At 33.0% G+C, this 24,293-nt stretch overlaps 2 protein-coding genes across 6 annotated transcripts in view; one reads left to right on the top strand and one right to left on the bottom strand.

Annotated features, from left to right (window-relative positions):
* LOC106664104 (neuroblastoma-amplified sequence-like) overlaps positions 1-19,951 on the top strand; it is a 31,229-nt gene extending 11,278 nt beyond the window's left edge. The window contains exons 21-42 of the mRNA XM_014389522.1: positions 1,593-1,757; positions 1,829-1,937; positions 3,089-3,285; positions 3,345-3,457; positions 3,546-3,721; positions 4,816-5,006; positions 5,719-5,806; positions 7,047-7,147; positions 7,209-7,414; positions 7,499-7,707; positions 7,767-7,954; positions 10,313-10,498; positions 10,570-10,727; positions 10,784-10,974; positions 11,274-11,479; positions 13,304-13,429; positions 13,489-13,656; positions 13,744-13,852; positions 17,109-17,329; positions 17,398-17,512; positions 17,568-17,690; positions 18,907-19,951. Coding sequence (XP_014245008.1) covers positions 1,593-1,757; positions 1,829-1,937; positions 3,089-3,285; positions 3,345-3,457; positions 3,546-3,721; positions 4,816-5,006; positions 5,719-5,806; positions 7,047-7,147; positions 7,209-7,414; positions 7,499-7,707; positions 7,767-7,954; positions 10,313-10,498; positions 10,570-10,727; positions 10,784-10,974; positions 11,274-11,479; positions 13,304-13,429; positions 13,489-13,656; positions 13,744-13,852; positions 17,109-17,329; positions 17,398-17,512; positions 17,568-17,690; positions 18,907-19,161 — 3,601 coding nt within the window. The 3' untranslated portion in view covers positions 19,162-19,951. The remainder of the gene's footprint in view (positions 1-1,592; positions 1,758-1,828; positions 1,938-3,088; positions 3,286-3,344; positions 3,458-3,545; positions 3,722-4,815; positions 5,007-5,718; positions 5,807-7,046; positions 7,148-7,208; positions 7,415-7,498; positions 7,708-7,766; positions 7,955-10,312; positions 10,499-10,569; positions 10,728-10,783; positions 10,975-11,273; positions 11,480-13,303; positions 13,430-13,488; positions 13,657-13,743; positions 13,853-17,108; positions 17,330-17,397; positions 17,513-17,567; positions 17,691-18,906) is intronic.
* A 2,015-nt stretch (positions 19,952-21,966) lies between these two features.
* Positions 21,967-24,293, bottom strand: part of LOC106664129 — a 64,780-nt gene continuing 62,453 nt past the window's right edge. The window contains exons 17-18 of one of the 5 annotated variants that reach the window (XM_014389568.2): positions 22,273-22,444; positions 21,967-22,213 (exon numbers count right to left, since the gene is read on the bottom strand). In XM_014389568.2, the coding sequence (XP_014245054.1) occupies positions 22,085-22,213; positions 22,273-22,444 (301 nt within the window). In that variant the 3' untranslated portion in view covers positions 21,967-22,084. Of the gene's footprint in view, positions 22,214-22,272; positions 22,463-22,739; positions 22,822-24,293 lie in introns of those variants that run through there. The other 4 variants (XM_014389567.2, XM_014389571.2, XM_014389570.2 and 1 more) reach the window with 4 other exon arrangements.

Raw genomic sequence — 24,293 nt, 5'->3', positions numbered from 1 at the left:
TGTTTTCAATGTGGGTAATACAGCAGCCATCACTTGCAATGAGTGGGGACTAAGATTGGAGGCCTGGCTGCAGATGAAAAAAAAAGGATGCCTCCATGATGGAACCTGAAGATAGTTGTACAAACATTAAAAACAAAAAAAAATCTGAAGCCTGTTCACTATTTTGTACCGTCATTTGGATGCAATAGATTTGGTTAATAGTTTTAGTTGCCTTAAATATATCATATTCTTTTTGCCATAGCTTCCTCACGATTTGCTTAAAGTGGCTTTAATATGATATCAGGTAAGATTGTTAAGTTTTTTGGTACCCCTTTTTGGGCTGCCTTTTGCTAATAAATCCACCCTAATTTAATCTTTTAAAACTGCCTTTAATTACTATTATGTTGGTGGCGCAAAACAAAACAATTACTAAAATTCCCATAATCAGTGAACAACCCAGCCCATGTCATTGTACTCGTTGAGTTTGCCTTGAACACTGCTCCATCGGACATTCAGCAGTACCAGGAGATTGGAAGGTGTACTCAGAGACCAGGGTTGGGATGCCCAAGAGCTATGGGGCCAGCTGACAGCCGATTGATCAGACTCTTCAGAAATTGCTTTCCCATTGCTTCTGAAATTTCCCAAGGACTTTGAACGTGGTGAAACGGCAAGAAGAAAACTTGCAGAATTGAATCTACATCTCAGAAGGCCAGCACAGGTCGCGCTCTTACCAGAGATCATTGTCAGAACTGCTTAGAGTTTGAAAGGAACACCACATTTAACAGAAACTGAATAGAGGAGTGGTATGTTTTTTCTCCCTTCACCACACAGACATCTTCGAGTTTATATTGCTTCTAAAGATCAGTACAGCCAGTAAATCACCAGAAGAGGGGTCATTCAGTGGTTCAGTTATGGTATATAATTACTTCAGGGGTAAAAACAAAGTTAATAGGCCAATACTTAATGCAGACATTTTTGAAGAATATATGGTGCCATGATCCTGTTATTGATGATCAATTATTGTTTATGCAAGATCAATCCAATACCTTCATGATGTCAATATTCACACCCTGATGATCAGCCCAGAGCCCTGATTTGAGCCCCATTGAACGCTCTTGGGATGAGCTTGGATATTAGGTACAACAAATAAATAACCCTCCTGCAACCATAGCTGAACTTAAAATTACATTAGTTGAGATTTGTTATGAAATTTCTTAAGATGTGGTTAAGGCTTATTTATGAACATACCAAAATGGTTAGTGTTTAATAAGAGCTAGAGGAGGTAAAACACTTTATTAAGATTTTAAAGTTGGTTTTATAATGTTTTATGTATACACATGAAAGAGATTTTTTGTTAAGTAAATTTTTTGTTTTCCAAACGTTTTTTTATTTTCACACTAACCAACTCTTATAATAAATACCTGAATTATAAAAAAATATGGGTGTTAATGTTGCTGAAAAGGAAAGTACACAAAAAACACTAAAATTTCAAAGTGTGCCACTTTTTTATGGAACTGTGTATTTACAATTTTGTAGTTTAATATTTTTTTAAGATTGTTATATTTTCTTTGTATACATGATAATTTATTGTTTTTGTATTTTTAAATTTAAAGCAAGGAAAAGATATTGAGCAGATTGTCAGAATTAAGAAATGAAGTTTTTGCTGCTGAAAAATTGCACCAATACCACATATCATTGCCACTCGAAGAAATTCACAACATTAAAAATGATGAAGAGTCAATTAAGAATATTATAGAACAGATGGCTGAAAGTTCCAGGTATTTACACTATTACAACTTGGATTTAGGTAATAAATTTATAAAGGTATTTCATTGTAATTAAATTTCAGAGACGGATGGCATGAACTATTACATGAAGAATTACAAACATACTTTCAGCATGCATTAATGCTTCAAAGTATAATTTTCAATGCACTTCCAGTGGAAATGTTCTATGAGGTAAATAATGCTTTTCCTAAGAGCTTTTATAACAGGGCGTTGGTAGCTTCAATGGTTTAGGCATTGACACATCACTCATCACTGTAAGGTAAAAGTCACGAGTTTGAATCCAGTGGCCCTGTATTTGAACTCGACATACTTACTAGGCTTTTTTCAAAAATACCAGCACTCCAAGGGTTCATATAACTTCATAGCTGAAATACCCTCGTAAAAAATTATAATAAGAGTTGTTTTTTTTATTATCCATCCACCACCCGGCCATAGGGAGATTCTATACTGGCGAGTTGTGCTATTTAATTAATATTTTAGGTCTGGAAATGAGGCTTTTAAATTTAATGCTTCCTCAGGCCTGATTTATCTTCTGGTGTGGCTTGAGGAAGGTAAGGGAAAAGCGCTTATATTTAACTTATAACTTATAATTTATATTGTTTGTTCCATTTTATTTGTATTTTCCTTAATTATTAAAGGATTCAATTTTTGATTGGTAAAAATGTATAGTTTTCTGATTTTTTTATTTGATAGTAAGGCAGTCACATGAAAGAAAAACCAAGTCTTGTCTGTCTATTGCCCATGGTTGTTACTACTGAAAAACGGGCATTTTCAAAACCAACTCAATGCATATAGACCACTACCCGAGTCGGTTTCGAAACCAACACACACAATGCCACAACTTTGACTCGGTTTTTCTCAGAATAAACACTTTGGTCAAAACCGCTGTGTGTGACATTAGCCTAAGAGTTGATCTAGTATGGGTTAGTTGAATTCTTTTATTGTACCTAAATTCCTTCTCTTCAGCCTACTAATTTTTTAAAAATAATTTTGTTTGGCAAGCAAGATTAACATGTACAACCACATGTCATAATCTGCCTAGAACAGAATTGAGCAAAAATAACAAGTGGGCCATGCAAGCCAGTCATGCAGAGGACTCCAACAAGCATTCCATACTCACTTAAACAATCTACATGTTTAAAAAATACGGTAGAAGGCGTGTGAAATTTGAGGTCTAAGATATTAGGATGAAGTGTTCTGAGTGATGTTTAGTGGATAGGCACTTGCCATAGAGAGCATATTACTATTAGCTGTATTAAATATAAATAATTTATTCATATTAAATATTTTTAATTATCTTTTTAACTTTAATATTGTTCTAGGTTTACATCAGAGCTCTGTTGAATTCAGGAATTCCTACATGTATAGAATTGGCGTCGACTGTTTTGTGTTGTCGTCATGATAATGAACATGAAAAAAACATTTCTTATGAAAGAAGTGTACAACTGGTATTGGAGTCAGCCAAAAAATATTTCAATTCAGCTCTTCAATACAATGACAGTAATATGAGTCTTGCTAGGTATGTTTTTTTCTCTCTTTTTTTCTTTAATATGTACTAAAATAAGTTCATTTTATTAGGTCTTGCTTATATATTATAAAAGATGAGAATGAAGCTATAAAAGAAGAGCTTGATTTAATAAGAGCACTGAGATATTTGTATGATTTAAAAATCGATTTAATTCCTTTACAAGGTTGTCACGATTTTCTAAAAAAATTAATTTGATCATTATGCTAATTATTGAAATGAATCAATTATTTTGACATGCCATGAAATTTTAGTTCGTGAATCAGAAGATAAATTCAAATGGATTCATAGAGCAATTTACAAAAATAAAAAAATATATAAAAATCCTCAACCTATATACAAATTGGCAGCAGCTTTGAAATTATTCGGGGACGACAGGCTCAAAAGACAAATAGTAATAACAACCTTACTTGCTGAAGTGTCATTTGAAGTATGTATTTTTCTACAGGGTGAGCTTAACTTCTAGTCCCTCCTTGCAAAACCCACACCATGCAAATGGTGTGTTTTATTTTTGTCTAGTTTCTAATGAGAGAAAAAGCTTTGATCTAACTCTCCAGGATATCCGGATACAAATAGGGACTTAACTATTTCAAATGGCAATATAGTCATCAATGAACATTTTAAAAAAAAATTAAACTGAATTCAACAGTGCAAGCGGTTTTTACTTTGGAACAACCATTTTCAAGTTATCAGCAAAAAGTTTTTTCCGAACCCTTTTTGCATAAACAAACTCCAAATTACTTTTTGTGTGGGGGAACGTAAAGTTCAAAAATACAATAAACCAGAGATATTCATAAACATTTATTTAACCCCAAAATGATGCTTGCCTAATACCAGCTTCCACAGTGTCTTCCAGGGTATTCTTTCTGCAGCTTCCTGCATCCTCAACAGTCGACTCTATTCAACTTGTCACAATGGCTAGGTCCTCTCGCTAAGTCCCTGACTGAGTACGGCTGCTTGGCAGCTCTTGACTGAGTCCTCGACTTGACTTAGCTTTTCAAATCATCCTCTTTTATCTTCCAACCAGTGGAGGGGGAGGAAAGGAAAACCTGGGGTCACCATGCTTCTTGCAAGGGTTAGTTATGACCTGGGCGGCCACTCACTAACTTAATTCTCAGTTGTTTCCATTATGGAGCCCCTTGGTCCCATGTCAGTGGACTTCCGACGAAGAGTGCACAAAGTCATGGTGTCCCAGCGCTGGAACTGTGTCTATGATAACCTTCTGGTTGCTCAAAATTAAAACTGTTTACACCATTGAATTCAACGTCAAAAATCTTCCAAAAAACGTATATTGTTGAGTATATTGCTATTTGAAATAGTTACATACATATCCTGATATCTTATAGATTTTGATCAAAATGTTTTGGCTCATAAGAAACCAAGGAAAAATATAAATTTACATGTTTCGAGGTTTCCCCCTCAAAAAAAAAAAAAACATAAGATGGTAACAGAAGTTAAACTCACCATACGTACCATCTATATAAAATAATAAATCATATTTTTGTATAACTATATTTTTTTTAGAATAATGATTTTGTTTACTGTTCAGAATTTTGTTTTGATTTAATTAAATGGAACAGTTCCGCTGGTTGGAAAATATGTTTGCACTTAGGACAGTGTGAGAAGTACACAGCTGTAGCAGAAAAGCTCGAACTTTTATTGTTTGCATCAATACACTGCCCTTCTAGCTATCTGCAAGAAATAATAAAAGCACGGTAAGTTTTATTTGAATTGAAATTAAATTAAATTGATTCCAATCATACAGGAAAACTTAAAATCCGCCTAACCATTAGGTGTGGCAGACAGGGGTCAAACCACTGTACAGTACATTTTTCATATCATTATAAATTAAAAAAACGATGTGTTCTACCTGGTTTCAAACCCAGTACCTCTAACTTGGTAAATAAAGAGATGGACGCAATTTTACTGTCATACAAGGGATTTAACGTCCAACTCAATGTTGGGTGTCGCAGACTAAGGGTCAAACCACATTGCAATACATTTTTCATATAATTATGTATCAATTAAAAAGCCATGGGCTCTGGCAGGATTCAAACCCAGAACCGCTGGAGTGGCAATATGAGTCGGACTCCAAAACCACTCGGCCACCGCAGTCCCCTAAATGACAACACTATTTATTATGTTAAAGTCAAAAAAGAGCCATGGCAGTTAGAGCAGAGGCGATTCATCACTGCAGGTACCGGGTTCAAATCTTAGCGGCTCTGAATTCAAACCTAGAGTATATACACATACAAAAATTTGACATTGATTTATGACCTCTGCTGTTGCAAATCCTCTTAAAAAAGAAAATAAAAATTTGATATTTAAACATTATCTCTATTAATTAAAGTAAGCTCTCACTTCAACTAAATTATACTTCAAATCTATTAATTTTTGAAGTATTTATTTAAAGTTAATTCTTTTCAGTAAAACGTTGCTGTTAGAAGCTGTCACTGGTACTCCTAAGCTTCCTGGAAACAAACCAAATCAGCCTGAATGTGATATACAAATAGAGGTATTCTTGTACAAATATTTTCTTGGGATATATTTGATATTGTGGTTATGAATTGTTGATAATGGGCCAAAACTGAATCTTATGTAAGAATCATTGACAAATATTAATTTTTCCCAACCTTTGTATATTTTATTTGTGTGTATTTGGACACAAGTCAGCCATGTCCAGACACATTTGGGCTTTACACTCCACTACAACTTGCTAGATTTAGGCCCATCTGTAAAAATGAGGTAAAAACCTGCATACCCAGATCTAAGTTACAAGAACTTATCTTGCTAAAGATATGGCAGGGTGGTCATTATGACTAACGAATCCAAGAACAGAGTTGGCTGGTGGATCAGGTCAAGAACTATTTCCAATGTGTTTACCAAAGCGTAATCTGAAGGTTTGAAATCACTCTTGTACTCAGCTGTACTGGCATCTGAGAAAGCAGATGTCCCAGTTCGAGAGTAAGCTGGTACATGACCACCTTGATACATTGACTGGAGATTGCTCAAGTGGTAGTAGAGAGCAACTCTCCAAGTTTTTCAGGATAAGACTAGTCCATCCAATTATAAAATAAGGTTAAGGGCACCTAGTTTAATATTTTCAGGAGGGTCTCCCTCGCTGCTACTCACATAAAGTGACTGATAAACTTGAATAGTGCTATCACTTTTCTTTCTGGATAGACCCTCGCAGTATCACGGAATCTGCTGTCTCTTCAGCAAAATGTGCAAATGATTCTTTCTGACAATACTTACCGTCTATATATCTTATATGTATGCCTTCTTAAGCAGAATTTCCAGTAAAGAGACTTACCATAATTCTCTGTTGATCTCTTTGCTTGTCTCATCCCTGGGAGTTCATCCACCAAGATTTGGTCCCATTAAGGATCCACTTTTTTCTTCTTTTATGACAAATTGCTAGACTACGGTTGGATTCAGGACCGAGAGGGACTACATTCTCTCAGAAAGCATGGTTCTGTTCCTCAGGAAAGCTTCGAGTAAGCTAGGTATCTTAGCTTCTGGATCTGATGTCCCGACATCTCTTCGAATCGCATATCTCCATGTCATGTTATATGCCTTTTCGAGTTTGAAAGGCAGACCATGCTCTTTATTCAGGACTGTTTATCATCCAGCTATCAGCGTTTAACTCATGGCCAGATTCAGGTCCCTACTATCATTAACGATAGGAATCACAATCACCTCATGCTATATTTATAAATATACACAAGTAGTGATATTTATATTTTTATTTTTAGGAAAATGATGGAGTTTACTTATTAAATTCAGTCGACAAGTGTTATTCTTTTTTTTTAAATCACTATGATAAATGTAAATTACATAAGCCCCTCCATTTTAAGTAAGTTGATTTTATTATATTAACTTTATTTATAGTAATAATTACATTTTTGTTTATATAGGTTTAAAAGCAATGAAATAAATAGAAATTTGATGCATACAAATTACTTATTCTACTCCATGCTTCATAAAACCTGCTTGCCTGATAGTTGTACACCTCAGACTGAATTCCATCTGCCTAATAATTCTGCCGAAATGGCTAAAAAAATGCCTTTGAGTTTGTTGATGGATTTGAACGGGTACAATCAAGATCATCTATTGAAAGAAGGTAACATAATTTTTAAAAAAATCTATTTTCTCTATTTATCGATTTGGAAAGTAAGAGGTTTTCTTTTTTTTGTTTTTGTCATAGTTATTATTGGCTGCAGCCTGAAATACATTACAGAGAGTACATTATTATCTCTTGGCTATTTGTTATCCCTCTTGGATCCAGAAGACAGCGAGGAATTTTTTATGAATATTCCAGAGTCACCGTTTACATTTCAGCTTGCTATTTATTTCTATTCATTGAGCTCTCTTTCATACATGGGAGACCATCCTGTCTTATCCACACCTCAGGAAGTAAGGCAGTAGTTAAATGTTTAAAAAAATGGCAATTTACAATTTTTATATTTGCGTAGGTAGTTACATGGGTGAACAGCCAGGACAGCAAAGATATAAAATACATAGATTTAATTACTAAACATCGGACAAGATATGCAAATTATAAGCAAGCTCAACAAGTAGTTAACTTGCAATGTGGAGTTAACTCAGAGCGATTTATGAATGATGCTGATTACAGGAGAGATACTATTCTCGGACTGGCAATGTATGACAATTTAAAGTTTTTATTTGCATTAAAATATATATTTATAAATACAGTTCATAAAAAATTATAGAAGTAAATGCCTGACCAGACAGAAAGCAATCTGTTGTGATAAGAGGGGGGTATCACATAGCTTATAATGCATTTTCACTCCTTTTTTTTTTTCTATTGTTATTGAGTATGAATTTAGGCAAAGAACCTCTCGTTTTGCTATTAGCATTGCAAAATTTAAAAAAAAAAAAAATGTTAAGATTAAGATTAGAGTAGCAGTCAGCCCCTTTATGACCAGCACACCACAACCAATAGTGGTCTATTGTGCATCTCCATTGCTCCTCATTAAGCTTAAGACTTTTTACCGGATCCCAAAGCTTGTTTACAAACTTTCTCTCAGGAGTAGGAATCTTAGCTTACATGAGCCTTCATACCAACAGAGGACATATTCCACTCTTTTTCCTTGCACCTGCATAGGCTTGTTTCTGCCACTTCGAGTTTGTATGCCTTCTGCAGTGTTCAGTTAGCAGTCCAACTATTATCTAGTCCTAACACGTCCTAGTTCCTTTGGTGAAATTTTTCGCATGTCTCTGTCCTGGACTACAAAACTAACCAAAATAACTTAAGTATAATTTTTAATAATAAATGCAATTTTTGTAATAACATTTCCAAGGTTAGATGTAAAGCTTTTACGATTCTCGGTTTTGTAAAATGTTTTACTTCTGACTTCAGTAATTCCTTTCCTTAAAAAAAATGTTACTTGGTTAAAATGTTATATCAGACATTGGTCCGCAGTTTTCTGGAGTATCGTTGTATTGTCTGGGATCCATTTGGTAAACCTGAGATTAATCTGGTTGAATCTGTTTAGCGTAGGGCTGCTAGATACTTGTCTTTAAATTTTGCACTCCTAATTACCTTCTCTATATTGATAGGCTTCTTTTTACGGGGCTTCAATCTTTGTCCGACAGACGGCGTGTTACCTGTCTTACATTGATATGGAAAGTTCTCAAATCTCTTCTCCAGGGATTCTCTTAGTCTTGGCCTGCCAGTTCCTCAACGCCTTTTGAGAGGGTGTACAAACTTTTTTTTGGAGCTGGTATCGCACCAGCTATGGGAGGCATTTCATGTTTAGCCTTGCCTTCCATGGGGAAACTGCAGACTCTTATTATTTCTCAGAGTATTTATATACTTTTAAAAACAATATCTCTAATGCAATGTTTTTTTTTTTTTGTTTTTTTTGTATGATCTCTTAACATTTTAGTCTTTTTTCACATTATTTTTATTATATATCATGTTATTTTTATGTTTTTTATTTTATTTTACCTTATTATTTTGATAGTGACGACTGCTCTTTTTTGGGCCTTGCTGGTTGAGTTTATAGTATAAATAAATAAATTGGAGGACTTATCTTTAATCTATCGTCTAATGGAACCACGTTTTTTGGCAGTTTGATATGCCACAAAAGAGTTCAGAGCAAATAAGATGTTGGATCCATGAAACTATTAAGAGAGAAAAAGCAGGGGATGGCACAGTTTTAGTTACTTAAATATTTCTTTTGTTGTTTTATCCATGGTTCACAATATAGATCAAGGGTGTTTAAAAAAATCTGTGGTGTTTTTTATTTGTTGTACATTTTGGGTCCATCTTCAGCAGCCCAAATGGGCTTCTTATTAAGTAACCAGTACCCCACAACACCAATGACCTTTATTTCAACAGCTTTAATTAAGTGAAGGCATCTTAAAGCCAAGCCAGAGTAGGGTGGGGTATTTCATTCAATTAGCACATTTTGGCTGCTCGATATTGGCCAATAGCCCGTAACGTACAAAAAATAAAAAACATCACCACAGATTTCTTGGTACTTTCAGACACCCTTATTAATGATTGAACACCCTTTTTAACATAGAACAGACTTAATATGTGTCTCAAGGATCCAAAGTGGTAAGATGATCAGGCGTGCAATCTATGATTTGTACAACCACTTGTCATCATGACAAAATCAGACCTGAACCGATACATCATGTTCTATCCTTTTTTAAAAAGGTAAGTTGTTTTGCAACGATCCGGATTTCGAGCCTTTTAGCTCATCATCAGGTTGAAGGACTTCTACAAAGGCTCGAAATCCGGATCGTTGCAAAACAACTTACTGTGAGTAGGAACTATCTTTTTAAAAAGGATTGGACACCACACTCACTCCATCATTTATCATTTCCATCATGTTCTTTCTTATAGGGTTGATATAAATGGGATAGTACTAGATTGCAATGCCATTTCCTTCAGATAATACTTTCCGCAGCGGATCGTGTTCTGTCTTGCCAGGCTTTTTCAATTTCCAACACATATATTATATTTACATGAAATATTAATTCATAGGAGCTGTGATAAACTTAGCCTTGCAATAAACTTGGCAATTGAAAACAACCTTCCAGTTGCAGAAGTTGCCGTAACACATATATCGTCTTTAATATTTGAAAACGATGAGGACTCTTTATCGATTTCATTAAACAACGAAAAGTTTTCTTCGATATTAAAAATGGAATCAGATGTTATAAGACAGAGGTAGTTTCATAATTTCCATCCTGTATTTTGTTCAGCCTTATTTAATATGAAAACATTTACTATTTTTTTAGATTGATATCTCTACTGCCAAGCATGGATGGGTTTAACTATCAAAAATTAATGATGTTGTTCAGTGTTTTGAAAGAGTTAGACAACCATTATCCTATACATTCTCTCACTCCTTCAGAACACATCGATTTGCTGGCTAAAATAGCTGATTTGTTGCCAGGTTACTAATATCGCTACGTCTCACTTCTTACATGTATTAAAATTTTACTATTTCAGATCTGGACTATAGAGATCTAATCGAGAATCACAGCCGGCTACTAGAAGCTCTCAAAGAGAGTTTGAATTACAATGAAAACGATTTCTTGAAACTGATCAAGGCTTTAAAGAAAATTATTACAACTGATATTTATAATTTTAATGACAGTGACATATTTTTGGAATTAGTGATTCAAGAATTCAAAGAAAAGGTATATTTCAGTTATGGAAAATGGTATGTAACATATGGTGGTTACTGTGGAGAAAAAATCATATACCTTCCTGCACACAAGTAAAATGTAAATTTTCTTTATTGGTAAATATTAGGATATTTTTCACAGTAGCCACAAATAATAATTAACAGGTGAAATTAAGTATATATTGGAGTGTAATAATCTGCTGATTGTATTGAATTTTTATAGTATGAACATTTTTTGTATATATTTTTAACAGGAAAATTCACAGCACAATGAACAGGTATTTTTTAGATTAAATTATTTAAATATTTCAGTGCCTTTCCAAGAAATCTTCCTTAAATTGGATGTCTCAGTATGAGAAAATATTTCCTTATTTATCTAAAATTGACAGTAGCCAGTTGAAGACATTTGTCGATGAAACCGTTTGCTCGAAGGAGGCCGCACTTGCTTTGGAATCTAAAGATAGAATTGACGCCCTGAATCTTCTTTTAGAGTGGTGCATAGAAGCAAATGTTGTCAGGTTGGTAAATCCCTTTCTTTCTGCGGATTTATTATTAGGATTATGACACAGATTTACATACAATTGCATATTATTTTTGCTCACGGTTCCGACCTTGGCTGTAATATGGTTCAAATTTTCTTCTGCATAAATGAAACAATTTTGATTTCTGGAAAAAAAGTAGGCAGCTAAAGTGGGGAAAAACAAGAACCTAAAATTTAACTCGCCAGGAACAAAGATGAAAACAATCTGACACAATAGAATCCCTTTAAAATAACTGGCATCTTTTTTGAAGCCTCTCTTTCCAAAACTTCTTGGTGCAGATTTTTTGCCTTTCCTAAAAAATTATTTTTTCTCAAGTAATTTGAAACACAAAAACAGTCAGTCTCACAGTAGGACAACCAATGTTGGTGCATTTTATAACTGTATCAAACATTAAAATCAGACTGTTATTTCCTTTTTAAAAAAATTCTGACAAATAATTTAACTATTCTGTGCATTTTCTTATAGAAATCTTTTATATATTTTTATGCTACATACATCGTTAAAAAGCTACATTCCTCTTCTTTCAAATGGTATGTTTGATGTTAAAATCCTTTTAGCCATTTTTGAATTGTAGCCATTTCAATCAGATATTCCGATAATGACTTCGTAAAAGTCAGAAAAAATTTAGATGTCAAAAAAGCAATAAATTTAAATTCAAACAAAAATTTATTTTTAAGGGTCTATAGAGGTGCTAAAACAAAACTTCATATTAGTTTCACTTAGGGTGGTGGAGAACTTGATATTCCTCCATCACCCTTTGTAACTATTATATAACTAACCAAATTGAGGAATGGGGTACTCAATATTGTGCCATTGGCCGTCTCACACAACACATTCACGCTAATAAATACTTTCATTCTTAACATTCACTAGGGGACACAAACCTATCAATATAAAATAATTCTGTTTTGTCCGAGAATTGAAACAGGGGACCCAAATACTCATTACTGTGTTCAAGCACAATTCTCGTATTAGGTGGCATTCCTACATGCGCTGGACACACATGGGCTTGGCCCAAAAGTAAATTTCTGGGTTTCAACCTCACATGACCTATCCTTAATCGGGCAAGGATGACCCTTGTTCTATGAGTTAGATCCTCTGAGGGCCACCTATCAACAAGCTCTTGACTAGCTTTTTGCCATATCTCGGTGGTTAAGTCCAAAAGTTGGGTCAGTCTTTAGCCACCTTGTCCACTTTTGGAAATTAATAAAATCTTAAATGGAAAGAATAAAGTTTGAAAAGTATTTTTCGAGGTACAAATAATTGTTGAGCGACAAACACTGTAGTTGTACTAACTTTTAAATGTATCCCATTCTCAATTCTAATTAAAATTAAAAGACACTATTCTTGAAAGAAAAACCTACAGCCTGTGTTCCAGTTTATAAAAGAAACTCCAAAGAAATATATATAATATAAAATATACCTAGGTTAAAAAAGTTAATTCTTAGTCGTGTGTTGTCTCTGACATTCGTGCTCTGTATTGTGATATTTTTAGCATTATATGGCAAATTTGAAAGGTTTTTAGTGCTAGAGGTTTATGTTTAATATTGCATATTTCATGTTTTATTAGAGCATATTTTATGGTATATTTGAGAATTTTTATTGCATACAAATCTGGGCAATAATTATGGCGCTTTGTAATAGTACATTTTTGCCTGTTGTTATTTTAAAAATTATCTCTTAAGATATTGTTAAATTATTCGAATTTTCGGTTAAATTAAAATGAGTACATTAATTATTTATTGCTAGATATTATTATAAAATATCGTAAAAGTTATTTAAATTAATTAAATTTTACAGAGAAAATATGGATGACATATTAGAAGCAGTCTGTGGTAAAATTAATAATTTGAAGAAGATTTGGGATTATAATACGACTGGCGTTAGTAGCACAGTTAACTCCTCGAATATGAAAAAATATTTTGCGTAAGTGTTGCCAAAGGATGGGGAGATTATTTAATAATTAACATTATTGGTTACTACAGGTTGTTAGAACATTCTAAAAATGAAGAGACTAACATGGAATTACTGATTGATTGCATTTTATGCCCATCCGTGTCTAAAGAAGAAATAAAGAAGTTTTACAAAATATCAGGGATTGCTCTTCCTCTTGAGTTCATAATTTGCTCGTTACCTAAAAAACACCCAACAAAGTAAAGATTTAAGTACTCGTTAATTTTTGTGAAAACAAGTGTTTTCATTTTTCTAAATCGTACTTAAATTTTTGTGCAATTTTTCAGATTTGATATTATAATGCGCCGTATACTAGAGATTGGCGCAGAGAATCCCGAGAGCAATTCTTTTTCAGCGAATGATTGGGAAGAAGAGGAAATTGAGTTCTCAGATAAGGTGATCATTGCAATAATTTGTAATAATGAATCATATTTAAATTTGGCCTTTTTAGGTTTGATCATTTTTTTTATCGCACTTATTGATTAAAATATGTAAATTCCTGTCACACTTGATATCTCATTGGGTATTGCGGACAAGGGGGACTTTACAATTTTTCTATTATTCTCAAGTAAACACAAGTCGGATACCGTAACCATTCGGCCACCGCAGCCCCAATATCACACTTATTCTTTCAAATAATAAATTTCATTGAGGCATTTTCCATTTCCTTGTCAAACTTTTCGTTAGCTAGTCTACAGTTGAGAAGAGTTCAGGCATTGGTTTTATTGTACCAAAAAGGCATGATCACTGAGCTATTTCTATTAGAAATGTTTTTTTTTTTTTTTTCGAAAACACCAGCATCCCTAGGGTTCAATACCTCGAAGTTGTAATTCCCTTATAAAATAAAGAAATATGCATTTATAAAAGGTGTGCATTTATAGTTGACTAGCTTTTACCCGCAACTTCATACAACCATGACTTTGTTTTAACGTACATTTCTAATGCGATGCAGAGTGCTAGTATGGCTTTCTAATATAATGTCTCGTTTCTAAAAAATTCTTCTCTTCTTCATTTAACTTCAATCTATACATAGTAAAAAATTGTCTATATGATCCCCTTAGGTTTTTTTTTTTGGGGGGGGGGGTCGAGATTTGCTCACTAGCCATGTTTTGTGGTGATTGGGGAGAATTGGGAGAGCAGGACCAGAGGCCTGAGGCCGCCAAGGGTGAAGGGCCACCCAGCGCCAACAGCCAACCGAAGCCTAGGATCCCCTTAGGGTTGGAAATTCAAAAAATCCTTTCTTAGTGGCTATCCGTGACATTATAGGAATTCACTGCCAGAATTTCAGCCCTTTTGATCCAGCGGTTTGGTCTGTGCATTGTTTCTTGATAATACTAGGCCAAAAAATATTAGACATTTCTCCGAGCATTCTTGCCAATGTGCTATGAAGAGCCTACAGAAAAAAATCAATTTACATTTTTTCTAATGTGTGTTGATTAGTGACCGTTAATCGATAATTATTCAGAAATCGTGAGATGCGGTCTGGTGTGATGTAGGTTTCAGAAAAACATTTTCTTTATTGTGCCAACGTTTCGATCTTTATTGAGATCATCTTTAGGGCCTGGGATTTACAAACATTGTTTACATTTAACAAATACATGTAGGATGTGGAAAGAAGTGAATTTATGCAATGCAAAATATTTTTTTTTTCTTTTATATGCAATCAAAGTATTTCTACTCACTCAAAGTGTTTGTCTTCTGTGTAATTGTGCCATTCTTGCGTGTCGTGTTGAGAGTGCCAGTGAGATATTGCTATTTTATGTTTATATACGTTGGATTTTGAAGGGGTGGGGAAGGAAGTTGGTATAGAAAAGACATTTTTGTATAAGGCATCGGCTTCTTTGAGGTGAAAAGAGCCGACGAAGGGAAAAAACGTTGGTAATGGTTTGGCCAGATTATCTTTTCAGGATTATATAGAAAGGGATAAATAGGAAAAGGAAAGCTAAATTGTTGGAAAATTAGACCATGTGAAAAATATTTGATGTGTGGAATGTGATGTGATAATATATGTATGTTATCTATATTGAATTTGATTAATGATATTGGCGTAGCTGCGACTGAGTTTACATGTATCTGTTCTGTAATTGATGCTGTGTTTATCTCTATTGACGTAAACCATTTCTAAAAAATTACGTTTATGTTTGTTTTGTTCTGTGCGTAATATTTTTGGATTTTTGAAGTCAAAATTGTGTTTGTGTTCAAAATGGTGGGTAGCGAGTGCTGTAGGATTTTGCTTGGGTTTTTTGCAATCATAGTTATGTTGCTTTACTCTCTTGTCCAGATATTGGGATGTAAGACCGATGTAAGTTGCCGGACAGTTTAAACAGTTGATCTTGTAGATTACTATACAATTAATTAAGGTTTTTAGTTGAGATGAAAAAAAGCTAATGGCACGAGAGGGATTCGAACCCACGACCTTCGGCTTGATACGCCGCTGCTCTACCACCTGAGCTATCGTGACCTCGATCCACTCGGACATCATCTCCCCATCTCAACCCCACCTTATGAGTTTTTTTCATCTCAACTAAAAATCTTAATTAATTGTGTAGTTTAATTGGTCAAGCGGACCACGAAATTAGTGAACTTGTAGATTACATCAGATTTATTTGATATTGGTGTGGGATCTTTAATTTGGAAAAAAGTGTTTGAATTGTTGTATAGTTTTTGAAAGCTATTTTGAAGTTATCGGATGAGAGAAATTTGTTTAATTTATGTGATAGGCCTTGAATAAATGGCATGGAAATGTATGCCGGTTTGTTTGTATTTGATAGACTTAATGTAGTATTATTAATAATAGTGAATGGTGTTAGTGTTGAGTTGTATTGTTGATTATTCTGTTAATTATGTGTGTAGGGTAGAGATTGTTATGGAGGATCTGTTTGTACATCTTTATGTTCTTGTGGTGAAATGATTCATGGTTTAGGGTAATCATTCTGTGAAGACCCTTTGGCCGTGTTTATTATTGTATGAAGAGGATGGTGAGATGTAAAGTTGAAGAGCGATCTGTGTTTCTTGGTTTTTGATACCAATCTGTGATTAANTTTTTTTTTTTTTTTTTTTTTTTTTTTTTTTTTTTTTTTTTTTTTTTTTTTTTTACCTTGGATAAGAAAATGCAAGATCGTATTAAATGAGATTAGATAAAGTAGGCTAAAAAACAATTGTATTTGAGAATAAAAAACAATTTGGATCTGTTTTAAGCACCCTTTAAAGACTAAAACATGAATTAGTAATAGTAAAAAATAGACATTTTTCGGTTTGATTAGCTGTGGCCAATTTTTTCTTGACACTGTCTAGCCTTCCACTTAAAAAATTCATGACTAAAAATTCATAACCGTTGAAAGCTTTATTTCTTTTGTTTGAGTCTATAACAATAATGTTGAGATTTTATGTCATTATAAGTGAGAAAAATAAGGATGAAATAAACAAGTTCCTAAACATTTTATTTTATATCTCCACTTTTGATTTATTTACGAAAGTGAAGTTTGTGCCATTACTTGTATCTTAGAAAAAAAGGCTTTTGCTCTAAAGGCATTTAAATTTCCTGTTGATCAGTGGAATCGTTTCAAAGTTATCAGCTTTCTATTATCAGAAAAAATCGGAGACATTTGGTAGGCGAAAGTTTTGAGGACAAAATTATTTTTTGATTTTCCAGGAGATATTTCCATCTGAATCATTTAGTGAAGAAGATTCTTGTTCTTATGATTATGGGCTCGCTGAGACTGAAAAGTCTGACAGTTTAGAAGATAATAAATGTTCCACGGATAAAACAAAACTTAAAATCGATTTCTCAACATTATCGACAGATTTAAAGAAGTCGACAGATCCTAAGGAAATGCTTGAACTGTACACATCCTTTGTTTCATCTGATATAAGGTTGTTAAAATAATAGGGTTGGAATTATTTGCAATTATTAAACATTGAATTATTAATCCTTATTCTAGCGATGAAGAAAGAACTGATGGAATTTTGTTGCTGTTAAAGAGTTTGCTTCCTTTAGCGAGTTTTATGAAATACCAGTGTTGCAAAGAAATTATCACACCACCATTAAATAGCGAAGTAGGGATTTTTTATTATTGTTAGTTTTTTAAATATAATTTTCTACTTTTTTCAGAGACTGACAGAATTTGTGATGGAAAATTACAATAATGATTTCATATTCACCATTTGGATATGTTTATGTTCTGATATTCCTCATTTAATATCATTCAGTGAAGAACTCCTCCAAAATATTGAGGTATATAAAACTATAACAACTTTTATCAGAGTTTGACTTTTTTCAATTTATTTTACTAAAAGGATTAACACAATTGGTCCGCATTCTAACAGTCATATAGGTTGCAAGTAAGATTTAATGTCACTGGTCTTTTTTAAGTAATAGTATTATAATTTTTAATTTTTTATGTTGTTCTGCATTATTGTTAAATATTTAATTTTTATTAGGTTTCCTGGTCCGCTTGACCAAATTAAATATTTACACTGGATTTCACTTAATTATATATTTATTTTATATTAGTGATGAATTATTACTTTATAAATGCACAAATACTTCATTGATAAGTTTTTATTTGAATCACTTTATTGAAAAATCTTGCATCATACACACAAATTTTCACCACTTAGCAGATGAATCATGGGTATGTAACCTAACCCGTCCCTAACCCTAACCTAACAAACATGTCTCTAACACAAACCTTAACTCTATCTATCCTAACTAACCTAACTCTAACCTAACTAATCTGTCCCTATTGCAATTAACCCATCCCTAACAGTAACTTACTAACCTGACCCTAGCAAACCCATTTCTAACCCTAACCTAACCTAACAAACCCATCTCTAACCCTAACTTGACCTATCCTAACTAATCCATCCGTTACCCTAGCCTTATTAACCCGTCCCTAATCCTAACTTTAACTTGGCCTATCCTAAGTAACCCCCTCTCTAACCCTAACCCTAACACAGCTTATCCTGATTCCCTACCCTCACCCTAACTAAATTACTATTATTAACTCTAATTCTAACCTAACCAGCTCATGTGATTTTTTCCACAGTGCATCAACAATTTTTGTTCTTCGTTGAGCAATTCAATTCCCAGTAGCACTTTTAGTAGTACAGTAGGTTGCACTGTGAATGGCTATCTTACAGAAACAGAAAAATTCTCGGGTGAACACAGTTATCAATTATTAAAAGAAAGTTTAAAAAAGTACAAAACAAAATTTTTATGAGAGAAAATTTCATTAGCGACCATTCCTGGATTTTTTTTAAATAGATTAGTTCAGATCTAAACATTTTCAACAATGTGCTTTTTTAAAGCCACCTTTATCTTGGTTTTTCTGATCATTTTGGTCTGCTGCTTTCTGTACGTATATGTTGAATAATTGATAATAGTTTACGTTGAATCTTTTATATATTTTTTTTTTCAATTTTTTTTTTTCAATATTGTTCTTTTTCAGGTCAGTCATATGAAATTATACTTCCAGTCTGTTAATAATGACTCAACCCAGTTATTGACAACTCACCTAGTAGAATCTCTGAAATTTGGAGAAATGCTCAATGAAATGGATGCCAGTGATCCATCTTTTAACTTTAAGACGCTGACAAAAGTTTTGTTTGAAAGTGGTTTTATAACAGAAGCAAAATTTTTAAGGATGAAGAAGGCTGACAATATCCCAGAATCATTGATTTCATTCCACAGCACTTTAGAATGATAAACTTTCGAACATTGACAATTAGCGGATTTAAGGTGTAAACTGAGTAACTTGTGCAATTTTTTTTTTAAAGCATTTTTCGAACCAAATTTATTAAAGAAGATGAAACATGAAAAAAATAACAAATGAATACTGATTTAATAAGAAAATGTTGTATTCTTCATGAAGAATTACATTTTTCAGTTACCATTGCAAGGTAAAACAAACTGTAAGTACTATTTTCATTATAGTTACCATTTATGTTCGTTTTTTGTTTATGTGCTGTGTTTAGCAAGTCTTTCTCGTTACTTCTGTTTCTATTGATAAGGTTATATTAAATCAAGAAAAAAAATTAAATTGTTTTTGTTAGAGTAAAAAACAATCTGAAACTTGTTTGATTGTTATTAAATCATTACAATATCTCATATGCAGATCATTTCATAGTCTATTTTATTATTCGCATTTAATTTTATTGGTGTTAAACAATATTGTTGAATCTGTTTTTGTCATTATTTTTGATTAATTTGCACAAATAAAATTTCTGGGTGATATGTTGATAATTTTTTTTATGTCTAAAATATCCATTTCTCTTTATATCTATTTCTTTATACATAGACAACATAATAATATATTGGTGATCATGCATTCAATGTTCACATTCCTATGTAATTTTTTTGGCGTGTAAATATGGTTTGCTTACTTCACACAAATGTTACTTTTGTCATCAGCAATTGGGAAAGGTGTAGAACCTGAAACTGTAAGCTTATGAATGTGGATTTCTACTGTGCAATAAAAATTATTATGAAAAGTCTTTTGTCGTTTTATCGCTAACAAACTTGGTCACATCGATTGTCTTTAACGTCACATTATTTTTGGAATAATTTAACATGATTGACAGAGATACTACATCATAATTAGTATCTTTGTTACTTAAGAATAGATTTTAAACAGTGATGGTTGTCTGGGTCCTGGATATATAGGTCTTGTGGGTAAAAAAAGGCAGACGACACAGCTAAAGACAAGACGTCCCAACCTCCGGACTTAACTACCTCGTTCCAGCCCTCTGATGCTAAAAATAAATAACACGATTAAAAGAAAGTGGCACCATCGATGTTAGAGAAACTCTCATCTATCAAAAGCAATGTCGATAGTGGCCCTCAGAAGATCTGACTTGTAGGAGAGGGTTCATCCCCACCCAATTAAGGTCATGCGAGGTTTACACATGGAACGCTTACTTTTGAGGCAAGGCCCATGTGTATATGTATACCAAGGCTGTACATAGAGAGCGTGCAGGAGTACCACTGATATGAAAATGAGAGCACAGCATTTAGTATTTGGTTCCCCTGTTCAGATTTTTTTTTTTTTTTTTTAGTATATATAGATAATTAATTCACTACTTTCGTGGTCCGTTTGACCAATTAATTGTCATATATAGATAATCTTATTTTGTTTATATTGAGAAGGAAAGTATTTATTAGCATGAAAGTGTCTGAGAGCTAATGGATATTATGACTGCAGTATAACATTATATGAGAATTTACTAATCCCACTTTAACACAAAAATGAACGTTCTCTTTTGTAGGAAATGAAACATAGAAGAGGGTTTATCCACAACTGATTACAAATAAACCATGCGAGGTTGACACACGGAGACTTACTTTTGGTCCAAAGACCATGTATGTGTCCTTCAAATAGAGAAATGTTGGTCAATATGTCCCACTTAATTGAAGAGTTTCTTTGGCATATAGAGAGAACATGGGATTGCCACCCGTTATGAGAATTGCACTTGAGCTTGGCAGCGAGTTTTTTTACTGTATTTGTTTTGTGGATATTTCATCTTTTGTTTCTTTGGGTGTATTGAGACTAAATGAATTTATTAGGGTGGATGTGAAAATAGACTGATGGTGGAATATTGAACATCCCATTGACTCTCAATTAGATTACTTATATGTGTGGAGGACCATCAAGTTCTCACCCTTAGTGAATAGTATGTAAATAAGAAAGAATGATTTTAAGAGAGTGGGTTTGAATTTAGAAACGGATTGCATTGGGGCTGAAATTACCTAGCTATTCACAGCACTCATAGTCCAATCAAAGTGGTTGGACAAGTAAGACTTAGATGTGACCCAGACTTCCAACACCTGGCGTGGATGACACTCAAGGCCTGTCGGTAATTTATTGTAAATTGCACAACAGCTGGAATGGCCAGTGGACTGCGAGAAGTGATAGGATCAACTCTGTGCACGCATTTATGTACATCCATGTGCATAGCCGAGTAAATCATAGCTTATAAGTAGTATAAAATAAATTATAAATTAGTAAACCTGAGCTTGTATAAATCCTGAATCAGAAGTCTATCAAAAGCAAACTATTCGTTTAACAAAGGAGGACAGCTATCATTCAAAAAAATTTCAATGCACTTTCCTGATAATGGGTCTGCTCTTTAGTATGTAGTGGACGTTTTTAAATTATTTTATACAAATTGGCAATATAATTATTTAAGTTGTATATATATAATCCTAGAAATGGAAGATGAGTTATGATTAAATGGTAAGCCTGTAATTTGGTTGTTTCAGATCTTTTTTTTTTACAAAAAACAAAAAATTTGATAAATATAATTTCAAGTGCTGTAACACAAAGGATGATTTAGCTTTCAGGTCTGGCTTAACTTAATACAAAAAAGGGCCAATACTGCAGATCGTGAAATGCTGAAATGCATCCAATTGCTCAAATCAGCAAGGAAGACCAAAAACTGTTTAATTTGAGTAAATATCTACTTTTTCCAAAAATCATTTTTTTTAAAATGAAAAGTAAAAGATTTTGAGGTAGTATTAAACATTTCTGTTAGTACTTTTATTATAAAATTTTAGTTTACAAAACCAACATATGATACAAAATAAAAACAAAAAACAAGCTTTAGATATAAATTATTTACAATTTTAATTTAATTTGCAAATTGAGCAACTTGATTCCTACTTGGGTTAAATGATATTGGTTTATACGTTTTGCCCTTAACAAATGGTTGTAGGGCACTTACTCCGAGCAAAGGAACATTTGATGGCACCTGTTGATCCTGAAAACAAAAACAAAATAAACCTAAGTGGCTTTTTGTAATGTAAACTAATTCCTCACCTGCTGTTCAAATTGAAACGATTCTTCGACATCTTTTCGGAAAATTCCTGGTGTTTTTTTTTCTTGAGCTATTATAATTGTCTTAGTCTCTGTTATTCCAAGTGAAATCTTGGGTCTTTCTAAACTAATAATACTTTCTTCTTCCTCCATTGCATATCTGCTCTCTTTTTGCCTAGAAGACATAATGTCTCTGAAAGAATGGATTACATTTCGATGTCAGTTCATCAAAAGTAAAATTGAATTATGTGTTTATTTTTGACTAATTTCAAACAACAATCAAGCTCAATAAATCATTAAATATATCTGATCTAAATTTTTTCGTTTGAATGATTTTACATTATTTGACTTTGTAATGTGTACATTTTTATTTCAAAACGTAATCACTTTTGTTATTAAATTTTAATGTTGCGTAGTTAAAGAATGACTTAACATATGACTACATTCACTAAAGGCCGTAAAAATACAAACCTTGTTTGGCTGCAATATATTTGTAGGTTTCATGGTATGAGTTGACTAGATAACTTAACATTCGTTACTGCTAAGCCTGACCTAATAACCACCACACAAACACACCATGTTAGTAATTAGCATACTAAATTCTTTCCTATGTAAATTATATTTATATACAATACATTCAATTAAACAAAACACATATTATTACTACACCAAAATACTATAGATACACAATAGACATAATGTTATACAGGGTTTTTTATATATTAAAAACAAGTTATAAAGAAATCAAAACCCTTGAACCCCTTAAAAATATAAAACGGTTCCAAAAATAATTCTCTATTTGTTATTTTGTTGATCGTCGTTTATAGTCAAAAAATAAAATAGTAATTACTACAATCATCACAGTTAAAAAAATAAGGCAGACAGGAGACGTTTTGTGTGCACAAAGTCCACCACCAAACTAGATGAAATTGGTCGAAACTGAATTAGGATGATGATTTTTTAAGGAAAAATTATTCAATGCAATTAAAATTATCAGCTACAAGAAACTATTTACAAGTACAGACGATAAAAAATATTCATTTTAAGCTCAATGAAATATTATTTTGAAGTGCTGAAATATTTTTATAGTTAGTTTTATTCATGCATATGAAAGAAAATTTTTTAGAAAATGAATGAACAAAATATCCAGATGGGTAACAGAACCAAAACTATGTGCAATTTAACAGCTTTTGCACAATAAACTAATTACTTAAATTATCACTATTACATAGAAATTTTGCATTTAATGCAAGCTCTAACATGCATAAACGAGTAAAACAAAGAATTGAATTTAATAAGAAAAATTAAATTGAAATTTCCTCCTGTGGTTTGTGATGATGAATTTGCGATTTGATCTTTACCCATCACCCTGGCTTGACTATCCTCGATGGGCTTGCATTTTTTGTATTATATATAAAGATTTGATTATTGAACCTTTGAACTATCTCCCTTGTGTAGTTTCATACCCCAGAACATGTTTTTTTTCTTACGTCTTTCAGAGATTGAAAAACTGAGCCCACTAGCTGTGTTCCATACTTATGCGTTCTACTTTTTGATACTTCTTATTTTATTTGCCTTACATCTTCTCATCCTGGAAGTTTTCTGACATAGGAAAAATCTGAGAAATACCCAGGCCAAATTGGATTCATCAGAACGCTAAAATAATCTGTCTCTGGCCATTCCTAAACCAAACTGCCCTAACCTAACTCTTTCTAAAACTAAACTGATTTAAACTCGTTACTGTTTTACCCTGACCATTTATAACTAAACTGACCTAACCTTACCAATCCTAAACCAAACTGACCTGAACTAACACATTCCTAGCCCTTCCTAAACCAAACTGACCTAACCTAACTCTTTCTAAAACTAAACTGATCTAAACTCGTTACTGTTTTACCCTGACCATTTATAACTAAACTGACCTAACCTTACCCATCCTAAACCAAACTGACCTGAACTAACACGTTCCTAGCCTTTCCTAAACTAAACTGATCTAAAGTAACCCTTCTTAAACTAAAACGATC

The sequence above is a fragment of the Cimex lectularius genome, unplaced genomic scaffold (genome assembly GCF_000648675.2).
Source record: "Cimex lectularius strain Harlan isolate CLEC.00 unplaced genomic scaffold, Clec_2.1 scaffold344, whole genome shotgun sequence".
Classification (NCBI taxonomy): Eukaryota; Metazoa; Arthropoda; class Insecta; order Hemiptera; family Cimicidae; genus Cimex; species Cimex lectularius.
The sequence above is the reverse complement of the archived record's forward strand: the minus strand, read 5'-3'. Positions and strand labels throughout refer to the sequence as shown.